The 26,609-nt window shown below is 41.2% G+C and overlaps 1 protein-coding gene across 13 annotated transcripts in view; it reads right to left on the bottom strand.

Moving 5' to 3' along the window:
• Positions 1-196: 196 nt before the first annotated feature.
• POU2F1 (POU class 2 homeobox 1) overlaps positions 197-26,609 on the bottom strand; it is a 117,062-nt gene continuing 90,649 nt past the window's right edge. For all 13 annotated transcript variants that reach the window (XM_068692278.1, XM_068692279.1, XM_068692329.1 and 10 more), the window contains 8 exons: positions 26,172-26,345; positions 22,333-22,474; positions 20,014-20,159; positions 18,886-19,065; positions 16,146-16,251; positions 14,976-15,321; positions 14,077-14,165; positions 197-12,863 (listed from right to left, as the gene is read on the bottom strand). In XM_068692278.1, coding sequence (XP_068548379.1) covers positions 12,553-12,863; positions 14,077-14,165; positions 14,976-15,321; positions 16,146-16,251; positions 18,886-19,065; positions 20,014-20,159; positions 22,333-22,474; positions 26,172-26,345 — 1,494 coding nt within the window. In that variant the 3' untranslated portion in view covers positions 197-12,552. The remainder of the gene's footprint in view (positions 12,864-14,076; positions 14,166-14,975; positions 15,322-16,145; positions 16,252-18,885; positions 19,066-20,013; positions 20,160-22,332; positions 22,475-26,171; positions 26,346-26,609) is intronic.

Raw genomic sequence — 26,609 nt, 5'->3', positions numbered from 1 at the left:
GCTGTTTTTCTTTTAGGAGAGAACTCGTAATACAGAAGTAGAAAACAGCTTCAAGCAGAGTGTAAAAAACCTGGACTCACCTACATTTTGACAAGACAGAGCGCATGAAAGAACAACCTCCTGGCCCAGTTTGGTGCACCGGGGGGAAGGGGAACTAGCCTTCCCCTGACACATTTAAAAAACACGAACAAGTGCATACATGTTAAAACACTTGGAAAATGGTTTAATGATGTTTACAACAGAAATGAACTGTACAATTACAGTAAGTTTAATATATATAAAAAATTACAGCAGACAAATGCATCTACACAAAATCTACCTTTTCATTCTGATTTACTGTAATCTACACAATCTCTCAATGCCTACAGCTATCTGCAGGCAACCACTGGGAAAATAATAATAATAATAATAATAAAGGACATCTTTAAAGAGACAGCATTTCACCTTCCTCCTCACCCCTAGTGTGATCAGCAAGGTTTTGAAATGTGCGGGACTCTCACATTTCAGTCTCAAGAAAAGCTTGGGTTGCGTTGGGGTATGGGTGCTCCCACATGGCCCTCAATTTCAAGTGTTCTGCTGACCTGAAGGTACAAATGCAGTACATGAGGAAGGGCAAGAGGAAAAACTCCAAGCCAGAGTAAGCAGGCGGTTGCACAGAGTAGTTACACAAGACTGAAAATGTCTCAGTTCGAAAAAAAAGCGAAAAGGGACTGCCCAGATGCTACAGTCATTCTCAAATCGTCTCTCTGAAAACTACTGCCAGATTTAGAGGAGAGGGCTTGTTCTTCGACTCCCAATTCTTCATACAGAGGGTTAGTTTTCAAACTAACGCCTTCAATATTTTTTTTTAAAAAACAGAATTTAAGCTACTTGCTCTTTGGCCCATCCCTTAAAAACACTGAAGAACCGTTTACTCTGAGAAAGAACCTCAGGTCCATGGGAAAATAATTAAAAGAATATGCTGTCTCTTTAAAAAGAAAGAAAGAATCCCAGTTGGGAGCGGCCGTCAGTGAAAATGCAATCCGAATTGGCGGTCTGGTGGAAATTCTTCATGGAATATTATGTACAGTTTAAAAACCCTTAGTTTTTTCTTTTATTATTTATGAACACCTAGGCAGTGAAAACCGTTATGTTAATACATACATAGACACACCCAAAACATACAAAAATACTATTATTTCAAACTACTAAGAATAGGACAAGTTCAGTTATCTCCATGCTATGACTTTAAGAGCATTACACTGAAACAAACAAGAATTTAAACGACAATTTTTTAATATCCCAGAAATATACCAAAATATACATCTAAGCTTTGGAATTACTGAGGTTAGACTAATGCAAGTGCTGGGTAATCGTACTTAATACACAAGTCTAAGGTTCTGCAGGAAAGAAATTATCTTTGGTATCTGCATCAGGCTAATAATATTAACATTTGGATTTTGCTTTGGGATAGAGCTTGTATGACCCTAGAACCAAACACCCCCCAATCAACTGAGATTAAAAAGATCCATGTAAAAAGTTCCTCCATTTGCAACCCCCCCCAAAAAGTTAAAAAGTCACAGGCATCTACCTAGCATAAAAGGTTGAGAAATACAATGCATAGTTGCACAGTGGTGCTGCAAAAATAAAAGAAATCTAGAAAAAAGGAGCTAGAGGAGAAAACGAAAAGCTTCTTCTTCTTCTTTCAGGGATTTCTCACAACAGGACAGCCTCTTCCAAGCAGTGACGGGGGGAGGGGGGAAGCTCAGAAGTGCACCTCAGCGTGTATTAATCAACGTCACCCAGCCCCCAGAGGGTTAAAGCACCCAGCAGAGCAGCCAATCCTGCACCCAAGCCTTCAGCTCCTCAACCCACCTGCGAAGCCCCCTCCCAGCGAGGCCTCGGGAGGTGCCCCCCAGCGACCAGCCGGCCTCGCAGGTGGGCTTGGTGCTGAAGACGCCCTTTGTCTTTGGTTTGTTTGTTTGTTTTGAGTTTATACAATCATTAGGAAATCTTTGGTTTTGGCTGGAAATTTTAAAAGAACAAAACAAAACAAAGAAACCGCCCCCTCCCGACTTATAGCAGCCACCGTGACCTGACAAAGCTTCTCTCTCCCAGGGGGCAGGGGAACTACATTCAAATAAAGATGGAACGGGTTCAGGAGGCAGCTTCTGGCCAGGCTGGGCAGCGGGGAAGGGATACAGGATTGTCAAATAATAAAGAAGAAAATTAAATATTTGGAGATTTTTCTTGGGTTCGGGGTTTTTTTGGTCGTGTCGGAAAGCGAGTAGCGTGTCTGCAGCGGGGGGCTGGGGGGCTGCCTGCGGGCTGGGGAAGGGCAGCGCAGCCCTGTCCCGCGGGCTGGGGAGGGGGGCGGATATTCACAGACTGATCAAGAGGACCCCTTGTAACCAAAGGAAATAAGATACGATTGCAATTTGCCCTCACTTTGCAGTAGCTTTTAAGCAGCGACATTCAGAGGCGTAAGGGGGTCGCTCCCCGGGCTGCAGGTCACGGGGTGCTATAGGCCAGAGTTCAGTGTTCGTCAGAGGAGGGAGGGCAGACTTGGCAACTCTGTAGGGTTTGGAGAAAGTTAAAGCAAGTTACTCGGTTACGAGTTAGAAATGAGGTATACGACAGCTCCTGTACCTGTGGCGGATAAACACCCCACACCTACTCACACCTAGCCTTAGACACTACCACAGAGGAAGGAAATGGAACAACGGCGCTGGCGGGGACGAAGAAGCTACCGCGTGGGTGCTCCCCACGGCCGCTGGCACACAAGGCGGGGGCCAGAGCGGCCCCAGCCCCCTTCGAAGCCCCCGCGGGCAGCTCTGCAGCCATCCCTTCCTACCCTTCCCTGTTTCGAAGGAAGGCCCGGTCCAGCACCCTGTGAACTCACAGGGAGCGGAGCCCAACGCCGCCTCTTCCTTGCGGCGTCGCTCCCTCGGACTCGCTCGGTGCAGGCAGCACCAGGATCACTGAGGCCGACACGTGGAGAGTGGATGGGGGAAGAACTCAAGGTTTTGTCTCAACTGCCTTGTTCTCAGGACACTGTCATTGGTGCTCTCATCCTTGATTATTTCTCAAGGGAGCTGTGGGATCGCCACTGCTTGCCCCTTGGCACACAGTTTCCAATGTCTTAGGATTCCTACTGCTCGATAATTTTAGATTTCTATAGCACCACAACATGCCAGCTTCATCCGCACTCAACATTATCACATTCAGAGAATAGGGTTTAGAGTAGCTGCTGCTACAAAATTCAGCAAAGGCAATATGAATCCTGAAGTGGGGCCTACTATAGATGAGAGAATTTTGGGAGGAAAGGGGAAGCTACCTTGATAAATCAAGCATTTCATGATTTTATGTAAAGGTCTGCAGGAAGATACCCACCAGCAGACTGGAACAGTTTTAAGACAGATCAGCATATTTTGGTCTGAGCTACTTGACAATGTCCTGTTTGGTAGAGAGATAAGATAAGGCAGAGGGGGGATGTTCCAGTTCTGGGGCTGAGCCCCCAGAACGCCAAAGGGTCTCATCTTCCCTCGCCTCCCACAAGCTGTTTCATTTCCTTCCTCAGATTTGTTTTCCATAAAGCACACCTTGTTTTCCACTTCTTTTGTTCCAAGTGCTCTTTTCTTTGAGAAGTCATTTCTTCAATATCCCTATTACCTACCTATAAATCTAACTAGCTCTTTGAAAAGTCACACAATATTAATACCACTTTTACATAATGTCAGAACAACAATTCTATTAGTAAAGCTTTCAGTGAAGTTCTGCAACCCGATTGGTGTCCGGAGGAAGAGTAGCTGGACAATCCGCCTCTCCCCCTTCCTCCCTCCCTTTCTTCACAAGAGCTCACCAAGTTCACTGATAAAACAACTCAGCCCAATAGCACGATACATGAACATGTACAAGGCTACTTTGGGGAGCAAAGAAAGGAGTCTTCGAGGCCCTCCCTGTTAAGGGGAGGACCCTTTGCAAAAGCTGTTGAACAGACTCTGACCTCGGACTACACTGCTTCCACACACGAAGGAAAGAAACAGTTTTCCCTGACTGTATCCCAACATCAGCCTAAGACCTGCAGCACTGGGCAAGCCCCACACGCAGTTTGTCTTCACAGAGCCAAAGCAACTCTATGCAGAAAAGGTGGGAGTACCCACAAGAGATGAGGTCCTTACAGAAAGGGACACTGACCCAAAGCTCAAAAAAACGAAACGAAACAAAACAAAACAACAAACCACCCAGCTTTTCCTCTTACCCGCTCTGAAAACAGCAGAGCTGACAACGTTATCAGTGCCTTTGGTTCCCTACGAGGCCACTGGGAATTCTCCCACCCCAGCGGAGTCAAGCTCCTCTCTACATCGCCACACAGGGGCACGCACGCTGCCACACACACGCACTTGCACGCACACACGCACACGGACACACACCCCCCTCTCCCCTGTGCCATAAGCCTTGAAGGGAAATGAGAAGGGAGCCCTGGGGTCTGGACGGCGGGGCCACGCAGCCCTGCCGAGGCAGCAGCTTCGTGACTCTTCCGCTGCTCCCACTGCAACGCCAAGACACGCCGGGAGAACAACCCACTCCCTCTCCAAACAACCCTCAGAGCTCCTCTCCTAGGACAGTCTCACAGTATTTCAACCCATTCAGGCACACCAGCCAGGTGTCAGGAGTAGGTTAGCTTTCACTTCTCAGTTTGGTTTTTCTTTCATAGTTTTTGGTCTAGACAGGATTAGCATTGCTATTAGAAAAGGAAGTGTTTAAAAACTTTTCCACCTATTCTCAAGCACTACAAGCCCTACATTCAGTAACAAGACACGGGGGATAAAAAGGAACCTGTTTCACTTTTGCTCTCCCAGATAGATTAAGATGCGACAACCATTCTTCGCCCTCCCAGGAGTTAAACACAATGGACCCAATTCAGCTCTGGTGCAACTCAACTAACTGAAACGGATTTACACCTGGGTCGGGTCTAACCCAGTATAGCCATCTTCTTTCCCCCGAGCCTCCCAAACACACATTGCCTAATCTTTAGATCCCAGCCAAGGGTGAGGGAAGGCCAAGAGGGAGGGAAGTGTGCGCACACTCGAAAGGACCCTGAACAGCAACCCAACCAGTAACCTGCATGCCACCACGTGCCGTGCTGCAGATTAGACCACAGATAAACCAACCAAACAACAATCCCAAACCCAGGAGCGACAAAATGTTTCCTTTGGCAAGACAGATACAAGGAAAAGAATTCATGAGCAAACATTTTCCTTCTAACACAGTCAACCCCCCGCTCTGCCCCGACATCCACCCGCACCCACCCGACCCTATAAAGTTGTAACCTATAAACAGGATCTCAAATACATACAGCATAATCATGTTTATCAATCATAATAAACATCAGTTCAACTAAACTCTACAGCTAAAATTATCTCCACTATTTATAAAGTTTGCTTTTCTCTTCTGATTTTTCAGTTTAAAACCAGTTCTGCGACAATGCTAAGCTATGCTGAGGTATTTTATGAAGGTGCCAGAAGCCAGCTGCTACCCACGCGTATTGTTCTCAGAGCTGTATGGTGCTACCTTCCACAGAGGGCAGACGGGGGAGGAAGGAGGAGGGAAGGGGGGGGACGGGAAGGGGCCCAGATTTTTCCAATGCAGGATGGTTCTTAGCAGCGCAGACCGAACAGAAAGCAGCCCCAGAGGTTGCTCCGTTAATGGGAACTTGGTCAGAAAAAAGTACCTGATACATCCTGACCGTAGCTGTTTACTCCACTAAAAGGTGTCTCTTCCCTTCTCCTACGGTAAAACTATTTGTAAGTCCAGTGCAATCTTCCTAACACCCTGCTAACAGCATCCCAGGGAGCAACAGCTGTGAGCAGATACCCGCTCAGAGCCTACTAGGAGAAGCGGGAGAGCAAAGGTTGGATGAAGATACGTATGCTGAAAGAAGACCGAGCACTGTCTCATGTGTTAGTTTGCCTGCAAAGATATGTAAGTACAGGAATCTCCTCTTTTCGTCGTTCCAAATGCACTGGAAGGATTTTTGCTGGTATGCAGGGAGCCCCGTACTGCTTGGAGCATGTAAGATACGAGCATTTTAAGAAACTGCAAGCCACGAGTCCACTACCAGCTCTGCGTTGCTTTACAGAGCATATGATTCTGCAGCCCTGCGACATCTCTCTACATAAGCTCCACTCTCATTAAAAGCAAAAGCCAAAGGTGTGGGCTGCAGCACCCTTTACGACAAAGTCTGTCAAAAATCTGTTCTAGTGGATTCCATGCTGGATAAAGAGAGAGGTTCACAAGCAGCAACAGGAGTTGGATCGAACGACTGAAAAGAGCAGAACCTCTGCAACTATCTATCTTGAATCCTGTATTGCTATAGTATTTTGGAAAGGGAGGGAGAAGTAAGAAGAGGTATTTTTACAAAAATACAAATATTCTGAGTTGGCTACGTGAGGATTGGCAACCAGAAGTCCAGTGGGGAGCAGCAGGTCAGCTTGCTCCTTTGGTAACACTCCACCCTCGCCAATATTCAGATGTGAATCCAACAGGCGTACCCATGCCCTGTGGATAAACATCATGTAACTGTTTCAGGCAGAATAAGAATAGTGACCTTTAATACAGCTAACCTGGCAATACATTGACCTACGTTTTCAACTCCTGGTTTAAAACCAAGTATCATTGAACGTTTGGGCCAGACAGGCCATTTTGTCTGGCCCAAGACAACCTAATGGCCCCAAGAAGCTACTCATCTCTCTAAGAATCATAAAGTTAAATTTTATCTAAGGTATCAATTGGTATTTAAGGTAAATCGGATGCTTTGGTTGAGTATCTACGGTAAGGTTGCAGCTGTAACAGATACCGTGCTCCTTTTACACTAAAGAAAGAGGGAACTTCTGCTTAAAGAAAGCTGCTCCATAGGAACCTGTAGAGAGTTAAGGAATTAACACTGCTGTCTCCTTCAGTAACAGCTGGAGAAATGAGGGATGAGCCAAAGCAAACTGCAAGACTTACAGAGGAGACATTAGAACAAACTACAACATCAGGATGTAGTTGTAAGAGAAGTTAAAAAAGCATAAAAACTTTAAAAGAAATCGTTGCAATGGATGCACATGGAGAATTTTCTCCAATGCGTTTCAGTAACAGCCGTTTTCTTACTCTCCCCTGAGCATAAGTGTTTATTTTTTTGCTTTTTGGTTTCTGTTTGTTTTTAAAGGAATTGATTTTCCTAAAAGATTTTTAGAAGATCAGATGTATTCATTTTTTGTCTACATCTACTGCTCACTACGGAATTAAAATTAAATTAAATTAAGAAAAGGAGTAAAATAGAGGCAAGGGATTGCTCTCAACCAAATGAAAAGCTATCGTACTATGCAAGAACATCTGCTGTTGCGTGTTAAGACCAGCAGATAGCTACTTTGCTCAGCGTTGGCATCCTCCTTATTAACCCTAAAAGGTGCAACAAATCACAACCTGTAACTACTTCGGGATCTACACTGTTTTTGCTGAAAAGCCTTGCCAACCTGTTCATTTCAAGACAAAATGCAAAAAAAATGCTGATGTTCTAAAAGGTCCATAATTCAAGCCATCAGAAAACATGTCTTCCTCCTAATGTTCTGGCATTTTAATTTTCCCTTGCAAGGCAAACCTCAGTAGCACTCAGACAACCGCTGAGCGATAGCAGCAGCACACTCCTACATGGAGATCCAACTAACTTTCAAGTATGTTCTCCTTGAAGGTTCATCAGAGCACAGATTTCTCATTCTTGGCAAAATTACTTTTTCAATCCAATTTAACTTGTATTTTTGACAACTATTTACTGAAGCAGAGGATCTGAAGAAGTCGTGCTGCAATGATGAGTCATCACAAGTTACTCAAAGACAAACTAAACAGTGAGTTGAAGTGACACGAGCCAATTGACTGGACAAAATAAAAATCCCTTAAAAACCAGGTGCTTCTGCATGTAACAAGCATGCTATCATCCCAGCAATTTTTCTGAGTGCATGCACATACACACCACTTCAAAGCTACATGGTAAAATTAAAATCTACTCAGACAAATACATATTAATAGCTCAGAAACAAAAGAAATCCTCTTAAGGAGATTTAGACAGATATGACTCTTGTAAGCAGCAGTATCTCTGTGTACTTTTAACGATCTGTTCACCAGTCTTTCTACAGTGACTACAGAGGGCAGCTTCTGAGGAGTTCAACTGTGCTGAAGACAAACTGGAATAAATTTTCCTAACAGAAAAAAATTTGATCACCAGCCTACAACACCTCACCCTGAAGCCGTTGCCTGTTTTTTTCTTCCAGACCTCCAGGGTATATCTGTGGCTCTGTAAATCTCTCGCCTTTTGAGCTAACGGTCCTTGGCTATAAACGAGAGAGTTTTTCACCCTCCCTTTTCCTGCATGTATCCTTTGGCATTGCAAATATGAAAAAATAACCCTCACACCTGTAAACATGGACACATGGAGCTCAGAAAGAGAGATGCTATAATCCTTTTCTAACACTCTGAAATTTCTTGTGATCCTGGCTGACAAGTCAATACAGGACCAAAGGTATCAGCATGCAGCTAAAAAACTTCCCTAGAAACTAACATTCTCAAAGAAAATCTTCCCCTAACAGAGGGAAGAATTTAAGACTGTGACCACGTAATAGAAAATCACTTCTGTTCACCATATGAACCCACTGATACTGGAATCAGAGACATCACTTTGCCTCACCGGAGCAAAAAAACAATTCCATTTGCAAAATGTATGCCCTGTGACTGTCAGCCAGTTTGCAACAACACAAGTCCTGGACTCATTCCTGAACTGTCTACTGGGACAATAATTCTCCATTTTAAACGCTGGTAAACTCAGACAAAGATCCTATTTACTAGGTCTGTACACAATTGTCACAATCTCTTTTCAGATGCATCAATTTCTGCTGTTAGCATGATTACGATTTTAAAAAGAAGCTTTAATTCTAGTACTTGATCTCATTCACATTCCTTTCATGCTCTGAAGCTGCGTATGCGTCCTGTCCTAACCAGACAGAGACGTACACCTGATTTCTGTCTTTCACCCAAAGACTGGAGGTTGCCAGCACCCATGAGACAAAGCACTTCTAGGGAAGAGAAGCAGGCTCCAGGATCAAAAGTCAGTCACTGGGATGTTTTAGGAATATGAACCAGAGCGCACTGGGGTTTAACCAAAGCATGCTGGTGACTGAAGCCAGGGGATATGTGCTATCTGGGTATTATGTCAGCTTCCACAAGCAAAATGAAGCCCTTTCCGGATATGTGGCTATTCTGAGTTTCCAGTTTCTCTCAGAAAAAGACTTGCTAAGAAATTCCCTGGAATCTGGGCCCCAGAGAGGGTGACGGGGTAGAGAGGAGGAGGGCAAGGGGGTATATTAAGGTGCTCACACCAAAGCCATGTGACCAATGCAAAGGTAGTCAGGAAAAAAAAGCAGATTTTTATAATAAATAATCCATCCAAGCTGCATTAGTGTTCCAGATATGTACTCAACAAGACCCTCTCCCAACCACAAACCAGCAAGAATGGGACATGAAAACTCATTCAGACAGCTAATGGCACAGTCTCTCTGAACTGTGGAGAGAGGATTTCATGCTGATTAAGGCCCACCCTTCTTTGAGTTTCCTAGATATATGCAAGGGCCATGCCCCCACCCTGCCACAAAATCACTAGGGAATAGAAGATACATCGGAGAAAAGACCGACAGTATCTCTCTTTAACAAAAAAAGCTTCCTGATAAATCCTATTTTTGCACAGGTGTGAAAGTAAGTGGGAACTTTCAGACTCAGGAATGAACATCTATAGCTGCAGTCTTCCCCATCCTCTTACTTCACTGAACTCAAGCCCCATGGGGCTTGCATTCCTTTGGTAGAAACTAGCCCACGCTATGGCCTCCAGACCAGTATAGTGGGTACCAGCATCTCCTCTTCCACTTCTTCCCTACCTCCCTGAAGCTCACCCAGCTTACCTTTTTCTGCTCTGAAGCTATTACTGTGGGAAATTTACATTTATGCAGTATTATTCATAGCCCTAAAAGTCTTCTGTGCAGCCTGAAGTCATAAAGACATCAGACACATCAAAAATATTTAGATTTATCCATACTGGTGGGATGAGGGTGGGACCTGTTGGATTAACAAACCCCTGACATTGCCATTCTATTTACACGTCAAACAAACAAAAAAAAAACCAACAAATTAAAATCAAGTTAAGAGTCTGCCCCAAGGATAATACAAATTACCAACCAAAAAAAAAAAAAAAAGATTAAAAACAAGCAGCAACTTTTATATAAAATTAATAAAAACAAAAGACAAATGAAAAAGAAATTGTCAGTAGCATCTATCGCCTCTCTGCATCTGAACTGCACTTATACAAACTAGTCCATTAGTACAGCAGCTTGCTAGAAATTGACTTTGGTTCAAGCTTAGTTTTAAAAAAATAAAACATAAAAAAATCAAAAACACATTAGAAACGGTGGACGGACATTTGTTAGTTTCCCTGCTTGCAGTTCACTAGTTCTGAAGTTTTTGGGATAATTGTTTTAAATATTCAGTAAAACAGGAAGGTGGAGATTTAGAGATGAACAGCAAAACCATGGCGGTGGGGGGAGAGATAAGGGATTCTGCCACTTGAGTGCAAACACAAATCCCACAATGCTCAGGTCGCAAACCAAAGCATATGTAGAGTTTAAAGTTGCTGCCTTCTGGATCTTGGATGAGAAACTCCAGGATCCCCCTGAATCATCAACAAAACGAACGTAGCTGCATTAGCTCATTATTTTTGAACACTCTGGTGACAACAGAAAAGCAGGTGGGAGGAAGGGACTCTTCTACTAACCTTGCTAACTAAAAGAAATTTAGTTTTATACACATGGCAGAAACCTTTAAATCCATCAGGAATGGAAAGTTCAAAGTGAACTGCATTGCAGTGATCCAGTCTTCTCTTTTAAAATTATTCTTTTTTTTTGGTTAAGATACTAGATTGTATATTTAAGAATATACAGATCTAACTTCTGTACAGTTTGTTGTTCTTCCTCATCCACGTAGATATTTTTTGCTACATGGAGCAGAATCAACCTTGAAAAGATGGTTACGGTGGCAGGTAAGTCCTGACGCTCCGGTCAGAGATGCTTATTGCGGTGTTTATGTAGCTCACAGCATCACAGCTCAGAGACTCCATGAGATCACCAAGGTATGTGCAAAGCCCCAGAGTCAACTCTACTGTGTTGGCATCAAAGATGGCAGCTTCTGTTCCCATGGTTTCTGCTGCCGTCTTTTGCAGGCAGAAGCACTTTTTACTAGAAATTTCTCCTAAATGCAACATTGGAAACATTAGAAGTAAATGGAGAGGAATACTGCTATTTTTAGCGAGAGTCTGACATTTAGAAATCCTGCACCAATTCATCTGTCAGAAATCTAGGACTGTAAATGCTGCTCTATGTACTGACAATTAGCTTGAGCAACTCCACATTTTTAAATATTTCTGTGTGTTCTTAACAGCAAAATCAATTCAACAGAACAAAAGAGCCATCAGTATGCCACACAATCTAGACTCAGGAGGTCAAATCCCACTCTCCTAAGGAAAGAGGAAACATGCACACCAAGCTAAGAGCAAAATTTGGCCATTTCGTCTAGGTAATCGAGAGAAGGAGAACTGCAGTTCAGAACTAATTCCTACCTCTGCTAAAAAGCACAGACCAGCCTGGAAGTTTGCACACCATGATCTCTATGGCTACACTGAGCTTCCTGCACAGGTGATGGAAATTAACTCTTCTGCCCCCTTTAAGTAGCCATTAGACAAATTCAAGGATGAGGAAACTGTTCAGAACATTCCCAGAAGATTAGGACAAAGTCTATTTGTGCTCCATTCTTCCTCTCCACCCTCCCGCCCTCCCCCCCAGTGTGGGAGCTCGCTGAAAATAATCCAGGAGCAGAAGACAAACGCGTCCAAACTATATATATAAAAATAATAATAATAATAATAATCATAATAATAATAGAGATACACCAGTAATACAGGCCTGCCTAAATTGTACCAGTTAAGAAAGGAACCCCCAACACGATTGATACGATTATAAACACCTTGTATGACATAATGGCCTGTACAACAGACCAATAAAATGATAATTAAAAAAGAAAGATATTTAGACCAAAAAGAAACAAGAAATCCCCTTCCTATGTTTGAATTGATAACCCACCTTAACTTGTCATTGTGACTGCTGGAAATGATAAGTAGTCCTTTCACTTTTTTTGTGTTTTTTTTTTTCATTTTTTTGTGTTTTTTTGTTTTTTGTTTTTTTTACATTTTTGGTTAGAAAGTTCTCCGATCCATGAAGCGATCCTGAAAAGACAGTGTTTATTATAAAATTAGGCAAATGTCTGTCCCAGCTTTAAATCCTTCCTGTTTTGCTTTTGTTTTTATCTTTTTCCTTCTCTCCCTTGTCCCCAGCAACACGGCGAGAGGATGCCCATCACATTTTTCAGTTTATAAACCCCGCTGGCAGCCAATCCCACCGCACAGTGAAGCAGGCTGCTGGCAGCACAGCTCAGCCTGGCTCACTGTGCCTTGGAGGCAGTAGTGGTGGTGGACGTGGCCCCACTCGCAGAGGCCACCGTGAGGAGAGAGTTCTGGATGGACTCGGCTGAGGTGGAGGTGGCGTGAAGGCTGGCGACTGGTCCAGAGGCCCCTGCGGAGGCTGCAGCTGCAGAGACCAAGCTAACCGGGTTGCTGGTGAGCAGAGAAAGGTTCTGAGGGTTCAGGAACAGGGGGGCAGTTACGATGTTAGGAGTACCTCCAGCATTGGCAAACACCAAGTTTCCAGTTGCATCCAGTGATGTTATTGGAAGAGAGCCACCAGATGCAAGAGCTAAAAAAGGAGAACATTAAGCAGGAAGGAGATAACATTAGTAGTAAGCAATAACGCAAAATGTGACTAAAAGCAACAGGTCTCTGCATTTGCTTTCTCTAGTGGGAGTGCTCTCTACCACTAATGACAGTCATCACAGGTACCTGATTTTTTTTTTTTTTTTTTTGAAACAACAACTTTTTATGAAGAGTGGATGAGACCTTGCAGATACTAAGATACTTCTGCCATCTGCTCTTAATTCCATCACGTTTTTCTTCAGTTCTGTAAGCAGAACACTGGTCTATGTTTTCTGCCAAAGAAAAACTGTACGCTCAGGTAACCTGTATTGGAAGGGGTTGATATGTGTGTTCACATGAAATGACAGGTATCAAAAGATGAACGCAAGGTCACGTAACCTTGAGTGTAACTTTTTAAATGCTGACATATAACCATGGATACAACTCACTCTCACAAGGCTACAGGGTTCACTGCCTTACATTATGGTCTAGATTTAAGTGTGACACTTTATGAAATCTTTTTTTTTCTTGTACACTGCAAATAAGATTTGTTAAGCTAGTTTAGAAAATATATGAATACACAAGGTTAGCTAGCTGCTTAGGCGCTTGCACCATCTAGTTTTTACAGATGGCAACCTATGAACTGAAAACAACTCTTGTTAAAGTCAGTGGAAACTTTAGGCTGCATGGCACTTCCAAAACAAATCTTTATTCTTCTGAATATGCATTTATGGATTTAAAGTTCCTATGTAAGGACTTTAGGGAGGTAGGATATTCCTTCCTCATTTGTTTGTTTAAAAGACATATGGGACTTGAATTTAGGATCAAGTCTTGCTCAGAACTGCCCCCTTACAGACCTCAAAACAGCGTGACTCTACTCAAGTTTACATTAGAAGAACTGTAAAACCCAAATCTCTAACCTGCTGGAAACGTGTGTTTTTATGCCTATGCGGGGAGGATAACTAAATAAATTCCAGATCACATGCAGCATCTTAAAGTCTTCCTGTGGATCTCTACAAGATCATACATGGTTCTAACCCGCTTTCTGAAGTTGCACCTGCTCTTGAATCTGTGATACATAAAATGTATTTGGGCATTTGAATTTTGAAAACCTTTACTCTTATAACACTTATGTCCAGTGCTCTTTTTTGGTAGAGAATAATAAAGCATAAATTCAAGTTGTACGATGGAGACGCATTAGAAAGAATACTACTGACCTTGAATAGTTGCCAGTGTACTGTTGCTCATCAGGGCTGGGCTGAGAGCACCACCTAATGTCCCTGGATTGAGACTGAGTAAGGCACCTCTGCAGGAAGCAAGACCATGGAAGAAGAAACAAAGACAAAGTGTTAAAGCGGCCACTGTTCAGAAGTACACCATCATGTTAAAAAAAAGGGGGAGGAGGAGGATCAAACATTAAGGCCTAATTCTAGCCTTTATTTTCGTTCTTCCTTGATGATGTCTTGAGTAGATGTGGCCTTTCAGCTGTGTGGTTAGCAATATGCCTGAAGTACAGGCACTGAAACTACATGAGTTGTATTGATTGTAGCTGTAAAATATTCTTGTAAGGTATTGGGGGATACTGCAACTTGTTAGAGAGCTATCATCACCTCCCAGATTCAGATAAAAACGACGTCAGTCAAGATGAAATGAAGAAACAGAGAGTCATCTTTCACAGCAACACTTCTTAAAACTAAAACTTCACCGATATATCTTAAATATCTTTTACAGCTTCTTGGTCATGATGGAGAAATGAATACAGAGGTGAGAAGTGGATCTAGGCTAGCTCTCCACTATAGATGATTCTATGATTCATCGCTAAGTTGCAGCTCTTAAGTCAAGCTCTGCAGTGGGATGGATGACTTAGCAAATCACAACATTGCTGCAACACAGCTTTTTCATCTGTAAAACGAAAACAGCATTTGTGTACATTGACGGGAATGGCAAAGTCTACTATCTGTAAGTAAACCTTCAGAATTTCAGGGAAAAGACACTAGAATCGCCGAGCGAGCTACCAGAACACAGTGATACATAAAAGCCCATGCAAATTATTCCAAGAATTCTCCTTCCCTCCCCTGTCACTTAACTTGCTAGTGTGTAAAACATTCATCCTTACCCAGCTGCAAACTGCGAGGATGCCATCAAGCCTGGGTTTAGTCCTGCTGCAGCAGCCATGGCAGCGAGACTTGCATTTGCAGGCAACTGTGCAGCTCCTTGTAATGCGGCTGCTGCCGCTGTTTGCAACCCTGATGCCGTTACCATCACCTGGCTGGTCCCAAGAGGGGAGGACAAGGGAGCGGAGGTTGTCTGTGTTGTGCTGGTCTCACTGGCACTGGATGCCTCTGAAGTGGAGGCTGAGGCAGACGGGGAAGGACTCATGGAGGGTGATGTCACTGCTGAAGAAGCTGGAGGTGCTGTTGAAATCACTGTTGCTGTGTTGTTGGAGTTGGTTTCTGTTGTGCCTAGAAGATCGAATCTAGTTAGATCGGTACAAAAAACAGATATAACTGAGCTGAAACCACTACCCACTTGAACCTGTATGTCCAGCTGAAAGGGAGATAAGTACACATTTCTATAGGACCAAGAAGCCCCCCAAGTCCAAATGAGAAGGACTGCTGAGTTTGGCTCTCAGACTACGATGAAATGACACTTCAAGAGGAGGCTGAGGAGCTAGCAAAGGAAGGTAGCATCTTTCACTTCACTATCACCCTTGATTTTATCCCCAGGAAAGTCAACCAAATGGTCACAAAGACTGAAGTTTCATAGTGGAGAAACAAGGAGCGATGACAAGTGTCCTGGGATACCTGGGTGACCAGTACTGAGATAATGAAAGACTTTCTGAAGAATATTAACGGGAAAATGACAGAGGTTAATGTGGGGACAAAGGAAATCAGCACAAGTGCTTTTTTAAAATTGAGAGAAGAGGAACACTTGGAACCAACATACAAAAGCCAAATGTACAATATCTCAAAGATTCTTTATCTGTTATAAAAACATTTTTCTTTCCTGTTTTCCAATTGCAGCAAAGCAGATTATGAATGTCTGAGACATCTTCAGATTATGCACAGCAATAAAGCAAAATCAAAAACCTATTTTATATGAAACTTGGGCAATAGAACCCCGAGAGTTGTAAATTTCTCCTGAATAATAAACTATAAGAAAGGACATTAGAAATCCAACAAAATCTTTACCTTCATAAAATCTCAATTACTTGTTTGACATAGTAATTTACTTGACAACTAAGAACAAGTGACTTGTGAAGAAACGCTCATGGCATGCACCTTACCTGTGACTGACAGACTAGTTACAGCAGGACTGGTCAGAGGGAGCACAGGATTGACAGTCAGGGTAGTAGCTGCACTGCTAGTCACAAGGCTTGGCGTGGTTGCCACCTGGAGGTCAAAAAAGAATACAACTGCTAAACTGTTAAGGAAAAAGACAAAAGCAGTTAGCTACTAGACTTGCATTTCTTTCTTCTCATCCTCAGCTGAGGAAATTACCAGGGAAAATACCGCGTATACACTAACTTTTTTGTAAATCCATTGCTTTAGTATTCAGTGGGCCAGCCATAGTATCTTCTCTAATTACCACCAATATCTTTATTCGTAATCATTCAGCATTTGAAGGCAGGTACATCCATTAAACCCATACTGCTTCAAGACTGACTGTAAGTTGGCCCTCCACCTATCCCTCCCCACAATGACAGAATCTTGCTTTAATAAAGTCACTCTTCCAGAACAATTTACAAAACATATTATTTATTCATAGTGTTTTCTTGCTTAAATGTCTTTTCAGCTCCAAATCTCTTTCTCTGATAGAATGATTTAAACATCACAGCATTACCAAAGGTATTTAGAGTAATGTGTTTACATGGAAAAACAGTATAACGTTTCCCTTTTACTGAACCAAACTATGAGCTCTATCTTGGTAAGTTTCCTTGTGTGTGAGGAACGATCTATAAATTTAAAAAAATTCAAATGTCATTAGCTTATTTTACTCATGAATAGCTTAGAACAAACAAGCTACAAATAAACAAGATAATGCAGAGAGAAACATCCTAAGATTCAAGGCTGGAGGAACTAGCTTATAAGCAAAAATTAAATATAAGGAGAAAAAAGGACTTTTTATGGACAAAAATGGTGTCCAACAGTAATATTTGAAGGCTGTTATACATCAATGAGAGAAACAAATACTTTAAAATTTCCCAAGAGAACATAGCAAAAATACAGGCTAAAACCTTCCTCCTTTCCCACCTCATACCTAAGTTTATTATCAGAGAAATCTCCCTCATGCTGAATATTCTCTTATAGGAAGTCAAATGTTTTATGCATTTTAAACAAGGCTGGGGCAACTGGGACAGGTCTAAGAGCTTTCTGTTCATCTCAAATAGTCCGTGAAATAAAGAAGCACTAGATATACAGTATACTTCGCACTAACATAGCCTACACATCACATCTGTCATCTGTCCACCAAACAGTTAAGGCCAAGGTCAAAATCAATATTTCAGGGCAGTAAATGACCTAAAATTAATACAGCTAACCCTTGTGGTTACGATGACTGACTTAAGCCAATACAAAAGGAGGTTGCCATCTAAAGGAGCATTCACCTCCAATCCTGTCCCAGAGCTCTAGTACTTGTGCAGTCAGGGTGCAAGTTAAATTGGTCATCCAGACATACTGCTGAAAATTAATCATTGTTCTTCACATGGTTAACTTGCAGTCAGGCCGGTAAACTGAGCCCAATCATCCTACAGACACATAGTCTCCAGACCTGACACAAGGAATCAACAGACCATATAGCCAGTGAAGGCTGGGGGTGACAGGGCTAGAATGTCCATTGAGTGGTAGCACAATCTTAAAGGAAGCTCACAATGAGTGAAAATGCTTAGGGAAACATCACTGAAATAATTGAGACTGTGGCTAACATTTCAACTTCTCATATACAATGGCAGTTTATAATAAAAGAGGAATTTACGTAGGGAAGCTTTCTTAAGTTGCAGTCCAAGTACGCTTGCATGGTTACTAAAATACACTATCACAAATCTCACTTTGGTAGCAAGGCATGTAACCTTGCTTTCCAGTTGTGGGTGAAAAAAAAGTACTGAGTACAGTCAAAACATCCCCTCAAACAAAAAGTTGCATGCACACATCCTGAGACAAGGATGAGGGGAAAGAATGACACATCACCAAAATTAATGATTTAATGAAGTACTGGAAGGTATTAGCTACTACAATGATGAAGGTGGAATAAACACTACAAAAGGACAGCTACAGGCTACATCAATTCCACCACAGTCCTATTAGCATAGCTACTATGAAATCTAACAGCTACTGTTTCAATTTATGAAAACAGACCTCCATGGGCATTGGTAGCAAAGGAGCTGAAGGAACCTTGATGCAAGTGTTTTGTTACTCTTATTTTCATGAAGTTTGTGTTTACCTGAGGCAAATACAAGTTTGGGAAATTAATTACATGAGCATTAGCTATTTTTTTTTCCTTTGTTCCATGCCCTTTTTTTAGATGTAAACCATCCCTGACCAAAAGTGACAACAACATCAACACTGGACTTGTGTGACTAAAGTCTCCAAAATACATGTATATGTTTTACTGATGCTCATCTACTTATCATTGCAGACAAAGTAAGACGGGGGGGTGGGGGGTGTAGAACTGTTGAGCAATTTTTATTACTACTATTTTATTTTAAAAGGTTTGGTCAAGAGAGAAAATCCAGAAATAAACTAGAGTTACTACCTGGCAAATTTACAAAGCAATAACCCAACTGCAAATTTGCTGGCCAAAATACTTAGTCATGAGCTGGGTAAATAAAATACTTGAACTGAAGACTGCTTTGTAAGCATTCCCTCTCTTTTGTAGTATGCATGAAGGATATTTAAAATGCCAGTAAAATACAGACTTGTGAGAACAAGTTTGCTGTATAAAGAAGGTGTAGTACGTGCAACTTCCACAGTGAGCACAGTAGAACTATCTCTTCCAGTGATCTTTGCCAACAGATTCTTGACTCTTACCAGTGAGGTTGGGCAAGGGAAAATTGCTTTGATGGGCGAGCTGCTGGTTCCACCACTGCTGGGTGGGTTGATCCTTTTCTCCTTCTGGCGCCGGTTACAGAACCAAACGCGGATCACCTCCTTCTCCATGTTTAGCTGGTCAGCTATCATGGTGATCTCCTCCGAGGTAGGCTTTTGGTTCTGAGAAAAGAAAACGGGTACTTGAAAAGCTGTGAAATTACCTTCTGCCGTTTTACATTATAGCTTTTATAGGTTCCTTAGGGCAGCCTGCTCTAAGCAACCTGCTTTGGCAGGGGGGTTGGACCCAACGATCTTTCGAGGTCCCTTCCAACCCTTTCAATTCTGTGATTCTGATTTTCCTTCACTAGGCAGAAATGTGGGTGGGCCATTTATACCCAGAATCTGTGGTACACTCTCTAGAGAGAGAGCGTAATAGATACTTCTGCCGTACATTTTCCAAGTTGCAGGAAAATTTCTGCCAATGGTAAGCTGTGTTCCTCATGGATGGATGATGAAGACTAAACCAATATGCTTCTTTTTCAGAGAAGGGATCTGACTTGTGAATAATCCTTCAAGGAATTCTAGATATCGATAAGGAAATCTTTCTTTTGTCATCTCCTAAAAAGTAACAGAAAAGATTAACTACAGCACTAGCCAAACGAACCTCAAGTTGTCTCAACTTATAATAAAAGATAGATTGAATGGGCTACCTAGAGGCTATCATTCAGCACATTCAGCTGCACAAAGTGCCTAACAAAAGTAATATAATGCCAGCTAAGAACTTCATCTTATGTATGTCTAGACTGTCACACCATTCATCCAACCTCAGAAAAGGTAATCCCTTTTTCTTATTTTTGAGGTGCATAGTAACAAGCCTTGAGCTATTGCTCAGTATCACTCTGTCAACAAACTGCAAGAACCATGAGATTTTGGTGGGGTGGTGGTATGGCTGTGTTTGTTTTAATTAAAATAAAGTAGGCAGTGATTGTGTGGTCCTTGGAACAGCCTTTGTATTCAACTTCTTTAGTACAAGCATTTTCCTAAATGGTAATAGTAATAGCAGAAGCAACGTTAAACGAAATTTCTTCATTGCTGTTTAGGCTGAGTTGAACAAAAGTGATCACTGACCTCCAGGAAACTCTTCTCTAAGGCCACACGTATGTTGGTCTCTATGCTGGTGCGTTTCTTCCTCCTACGGTTCAAGCCTTCGCCCCCCAGCCCTGGAGAATTCAGGGCACTTGGGCTGGAGAGTGTTGAATCAGATGAGAGGTTTTCTGAAAAAAATAAAGTTAACACAAATGAGGAGATTTTATTTGAATACACTGCAATTTCATGCAAGTGTTCTTCAACTGTGCAAGGCATGCTATAATCCACTCTGTATCTACTCCAGATATATAGAGATTTCTGAAGATCACATTTATTAATTACTGTACTTCAAAATTACAACATATACTCGAAACTTATAAGCTACAAGTAAGACCAGAGGGTGCTGTCTTTGCTCCTGTATTCTACCACAGTACCCCTTTTATTATATCTATACAAAGTTTCTTTCTCCCTTATCTCATTCCAACCCACACTCACTCACTGCAATCACAGTTTAAAGAAAAATGCAGTAGCTGATATCCAGAAGCCATAGCTATAAGCCACAGACTGAAAAAAATCTGAGCAGCCTGAAATTTCTCTTACCTACTCTGCAATACAGTAGAAGAAGAATAAAGCTCACAGCCAGCTTCAGTGTTCAACCTCTTTTCTCTGGAGATCCTAGCGGATATTCTGTGGTAGATAGCCTACCCAGCCAGCAGCTCCCCCTCTCCTTAGCTTCAGAAGGTCTCTCTCTGTCAACCCCTAATCCTGTCTTTCTGGCTCCACAGAAGACTGAAGAGAGGACACAGTTTAATCCACTGTGTACACCAAAGCGCAAAATAACCGATAGCCAGCTTCCAACAGGAAATTTTATCAAAATGACTAATTATGGCTGCACAACATTGCAGACCCCTCTCTGAACAGTGGTTTGTGCCTGATAAGCAGATGCCAAAGATCACAAGGCCTTAGACCAATCTGCTGGGCTCAAATGGGCAAGTACATTCACCACATTATTTTCTAGATTACTTTTTTTTAGTAATAGCACCCATAAATCTGCTGGAATTCTTCTCCCTTGTGAAAATCCCACAGAACAAGCTGAGTTCTGTAACAGTAAATTCTCCAACACTCAGATGTAACGTAATGGAAAGCATCATTGGTATGCTTCTGCTGCCTGCTTTTATGTAAAAGTAGTTGAATGGCCTTTATGGTCACCTGAATCTTTCTTCCAAAGATTTTCAAGAAACTGAATGAGAGCCAAAGACAATGGTTCCTAACTTCCAGGCTGTGAAGGACCCCAACATTGTTTATAGTCCTTAACTTCACTTTACAGATCCAAATATTTCTTCAGGTTAGAAGGAAAAGGAAATTATGACACTGGTTGCAGCATCAGACTTGCTCAGTATTGCTGGAAGGTTTGGGGACAACTGTCCTGTGGACTAGAGCATTTGCTGCAAAGATCTTTCTATGTTTTCTATCATAGATCCCAGATTACCTAAGGATAGCCCCTGTCAGCACAATAGAAATGATGATTCCTTCTTTCAATGTAGGACAAATTTTAAACATTGCATCCAATTAATTTCAAAATTTCAGGGAATACTGTAGGCTTTGGCATTAAGCCCTCTTCATTTTGATAAAAATAGGAGGGCACACACTGTCTCTGCCATATGTTTAGCAGATCCATCAGCAGTTTTGTACTATGTACAGTTGTATCCTTCGAAGAAAGAAACGGCTGACAGCACTCTTAAACATTTTCTATCCTAACACCTAGCACCACCATCCAAGCTCCTTTTGCTGGCACAAAAGAAAAAAAAATACATGCTGTCATCATGAATAACTTTTCTCCCAGGAAAAAAAAAATAATTCTGGAAGGAAAAAAACCCTAAGCTGTAAAGAACTCTTCCTATGGGGAGAAAGAGAGCATTTATAAGGACCCTTGGAGAGAGATGAAAAGAATGCACACAGGGGACGTGGGAGGAGATGAATGCAATAAGCTCTGCTTACTGAAACAACAAACCATGCAACTCTCTCTATTACACATCTGAAAAAGAAAGCTAGAAGAGGATTAGAAGTTATATGCATTAACATACACGAAGGAGGAAAACCATGACACACATTATACCTCACCCCATGCAATTATTCAGCTGACTGCAGAACACAATTCTAGAAGTTCACAGTGGAACTCTTTCAGATGTACATGGGCACATAAATAGGGAAATATGGACACTTATTCCTATACCCTTGTTTGTCCCATGGACAGTTACAAAGATTGGTGGCTTCATAAAACCATAAGGGCACCAACGAAGCAGTTTTTCAAAATCCTACTGATTTTGGTAGGCTGGTGAAGAAATACACAGACTCATTCACCTGCATCATTGAGCCACTTTTCCAGAAGTGGCTTTAACTTGCACATGTTCTTAAAGCTGAGGTTCAAGGCTTCAAAGCGAGAGATGGTAGTTTGGCTGAAGTCATTTCCATAGAGTTTGCCCATAGCGAGCCCAACATCACCCTGGACAAAGAAAGAGAAAAAAGGGATTCACTAACACAGGTACTTCCAAAGCAAGGAATCCTGCCACATCCTTGTGTTCCTAGTGACTCCACTGCTGGGTGGGATTCGGTTTCACAGAAACTTGCTTGGCACTAACAAGATTCATGCTAAAGCAAATAATGATAAAGAAATGTTATCTTTTCAAACTACAGGCAATTTAACCATGTAACTCTTTGCAGAAATTCCCTCATGCTCTGTCTTTTTAGCATTATCACTAAGCAGAACATTCCACTGAATATTAACTTGTAATTTTTCTCTTAGTTCTTAAAAAAAAATGAAAAGCCAAATGCTTTGGGAGCAGATTTAAGTATCTACATATTTCACACTGAAGAAGAAAAGTTCAAATAAGAAATGCAGTGAATTCATGTCCTTGTATTAGTAGTAAAACACTCTTGAAGAGATGAATGAGGTTTGTCTACAAACTTACATCACATTTAAATAAATGCAAAAATACTCTTATCTGAACTTTTAGTACCTTCTGTGATGTTCAAATCAAACTTTTCCCCACAGATACGCATTTCAAAGCAGACAAGAAGTTGAACCATATCAAATACTGATTAACTGTAGTCTCTACTACCATTACGCATCTGCTAAAAGCTATCCACAATAGCTTTTATGCTATACAGACAGATGATCACATCTTTACATCTGTTATTTCTTTTCAAAACTCAGTTTTAGCTGGCTTTCAGACATTCTGCTCATACCTAATACACTTCTATGTAGTTTACACTTGCATAGTCTCATTAAAAAAAAAAAATCCATTCTTGATCATGGCCACTAAAAAACACCATAATGTTCTCCGGTTTTGTTTTAAAGCATGAAGGTCCTGCCCTTCCTGAAAACTTAGTAATTTTTTTGCTATATGCTCTAAATTAGATAAATTTAGATCTTTAAACACAAGAAGCAATGAAAAGTCTAGAAGAAAAGACTGAAGAGCTTGAGCGTAGTTAGTGGAGCTTAATTGCAATCGAGTTAGTTGGATGCTGCATAAAGCTTGCTTTCTTTCCTTTAGGTCAGATCCACAACCACCGCTTGAGACAAGTATACTAACAGCATGCAGAGTGGCCACATCCAAGCAAGGAAGAAAACCTTTGCTAAGCCTAGCAAATTGTGCAGATTGCATGAAGAAAAATTCCTTCCTAGAAGGGGACCAGAACAATTGGTTTGTAAGCCCTTCAAACAGAAAAGGAAATGTGTGGAAACACATTTGTATCTCTACCCATATCCCAGGATTTTGTACATTTCAAACCTCATAAATCATTCCAAGAGAAGTAAGTAACATGGATGCTCTAGTGAGTTTATGAAGAAGAAAACCTGGCTATGTAAACCATTTTAGAGATAAGTTGATTTATATCTCGGCAGGAAAGACTTATGAAATTTGCTCCAGTCCCCTGACCAAATTTAATTCTGGTATTTATGTTGTTCTTACTAACATTTGCCATCTGATTTAAAATGAATAGTTAACCATTTCTTTGTCAAGAGTTTTTGATGCCGAAAGGTGGCAGCATTTCAGCTGTAGGCAAAACAATTTATATATTAGGATGATAATTTTATATTTTGGGATGGGCCACTGAAAGGATGGGTGGAACAGACGATGAAGGTACGATGTCTGATCTACTTAATAGATTGAATGACACTCTGGTAATGAAATAAAACTGTAAGGTACATCACTCTTGTATATGTTGCTCTGCTAGGAAGCTTGGATGGACTAGCAAAGGCAATATCTTGTAGAGAGCAACAATAACATTGTCTAAAATGTACGTTCACATAGCTTCAACCTGTCCTGACCAATCAGTCACACATCTGCAATAACACTAAGATGCAATGTGTTCATTGTATCTCTGTATGTCAAACATAAGAGACATTTTTAAGGAAAAACAGCTAAACAAAAAGATTTAAATACATCTGCTCTGGAGAATTTTGGGGGCAGGAGGAAAAGACACTGCTCAAATTCAAAACCTTTTATATTGCTCTATGCAGATAGAATAAATTTAGTGATTAGTTTGCAATGCAAACTTAAATCTTTGAAAAGCAGGGGTGGGGTGAGTTTGAAAAAGCTTACAGTACTACTGAAAAAAAAAAAAAGGTATTATCCTCTGAAAGGCAATCTATTTGTCCAGATATAAGAAACCAAAGAAACAGGGATTTCTAATTATTCAACTATGCAATTAAATAGAAGTTATTAGAGCTGCCTAATTATATAGGTACACACTCAATGCAGGGTAAGAATGACTGAATGCCATTTGATCACTTTCTCTAGGTTTACATTTTTTATACTCAAAAAAATACTGAACTGCAAGCCTGAGCAGTTACGTTCATTTTTCCTGACCATGAAAATTCACAACAGGGTCAATAAGGAAGGGTTAACCCATAGTTTAAAAACTCGAGTTGAGGCTTAATAATTACCTCACAGTAGGGCAGATTAAACATAATTAACTAAAGATCTACATGAACCTCCTCAATCAGGCTATAAGGAAGCTTTTATATTTTACTCTGCTCTGCTTTATTGTTTTTCATGTTCATCCATCACTGCTGTATTTCTGTACCTCCCTCTAGTGGAAAGAAGGAAGGGAAGAAGGCACACATGCCACCAAAACACACCTAATTTCACTAGCAACATTCTGTTCTTCAGTTGTAATTAAGATGCTGCCAGAAACTTTCATTATGAACCCTGACTTTTCAAACATTTAGAACTTTATCAGAAAAATAAATCTCACTTCAGCACAAACTTTCAACTAGAGTAGGTTTACTTATTCCAGGGTGGACAAATCACATATACTGGGTTGACTGCTGAGCTCAGGCTTTTAAATACCTGCTTTGATTTTTGTTTGGTATTTCTTCTGGCAAAACAAGCCTGTGCTTCACATAGGCTCCTGCCAAAAGGAGTTGTTTACCTGGACAGATTATTTTGTAGGAAAACATTTAATTTTTATATTAATAAGAAAGGACTCTTGTATGCAAGCAGCATTTCCCTTCAGCAGAATAACAGAACACAGAACTGCACACTGTATGTTTAATTGTACTCCTCATTCAACCATTTTCAATATGTTCAAATTAGTTTTCTTCATCTCTATTGGTATTTCTGAGCTTTTAAATAAAACAAAAAAAAATCACTACTCCAGTTCACCTCTGTAAGCAGTGAACTTCAAAGGTAACAGCCCTTTCAGGTTTTGTTTAGGAACCTTAGCAAAAGCATTAAATACAGAAATCATTGATGTTTAATAGCAAAATACGCTTGAGAGATAAAACCCTTTGACATCCAAAGCAAATTCACAGTTGTGACATACTTTTTAAACACACGGAGCAGTTAATTGTGCTGTATGATTTTCTGGAACTTTGTACTTCTGAAGGCAGCTTTAAAGTGCTTTGTCCCATTCATTTTAAATCCTATAGAATGAATAGAGCACATGCAATGACATCTGGAGCTGGTAAATGCATGGACCTGCTGGGAAAACAGCTATGCTTTAAAACCAACAGGGATGTAAGATGGATGTATGGCTTTTTCTGCTATTTCTGAGAAATCCCCTACATAAAGGCCAGAGCATAACCCTATTTAAGAAGGTACTCCTAGGAAAAGGTGGAATTGTAGTCTCCCTCCAGACTTGAAAGATGAGACCTCAGATTCCACACTGGCAGGCACTAAGGTACGCAGTCTCACCTGAGTGAATCCAAGTTTGATCCGTCTTTGTTTGAAAGTCTTGGCAAACTGCTCAAGCTCCTCAAGGTCACTGGGCTCCTCCAAGCTGGGAGTGTCAATTCGCTTTGGTGTTGACTGGCTCTGTGGAAGTGGCTGAATGGGGGTCGCTGCTATTGTGCGTGTTGGGGTTGCTGGCTATTAAGACAGAGAGCAAGGAAAAGATGAAAATCAGACTTAAAAGAATACTCAGCAAAAATTAGATTTAGAAAAGGTACATATGGTTTCTATGAGAAAGATCAATGAATTTGGCATTTCCAGTAATCTGAAAGTTCTTCCAATTTATTTACATTCCTCTCAAGTCATAATCCAGAAAACTGTATTAGTATGACAGTCTTTTAAAGGCTCTGTCAGAACCAATTAAAGAAAAGAGATGTTCAGTGCAGCACATAACCAACAACT

Source organism: Anas acuta, chromosome 1 (assembly GCF_963932015.1).
Source record: "Anas acuta chromosome 1, bAnaAcu1.1, whole genome shotgun sequence".
NCBI lineage: Eukaryota > Metazoa > Chordata > Aves > Anseriformes > Anatidae > Anas > Anas acuta.
The sequence above is the reverse complement of the archived record's forward strand: the minus strand, read 5'-3'. Positions and strand labels throughout refer to the sequence as shown.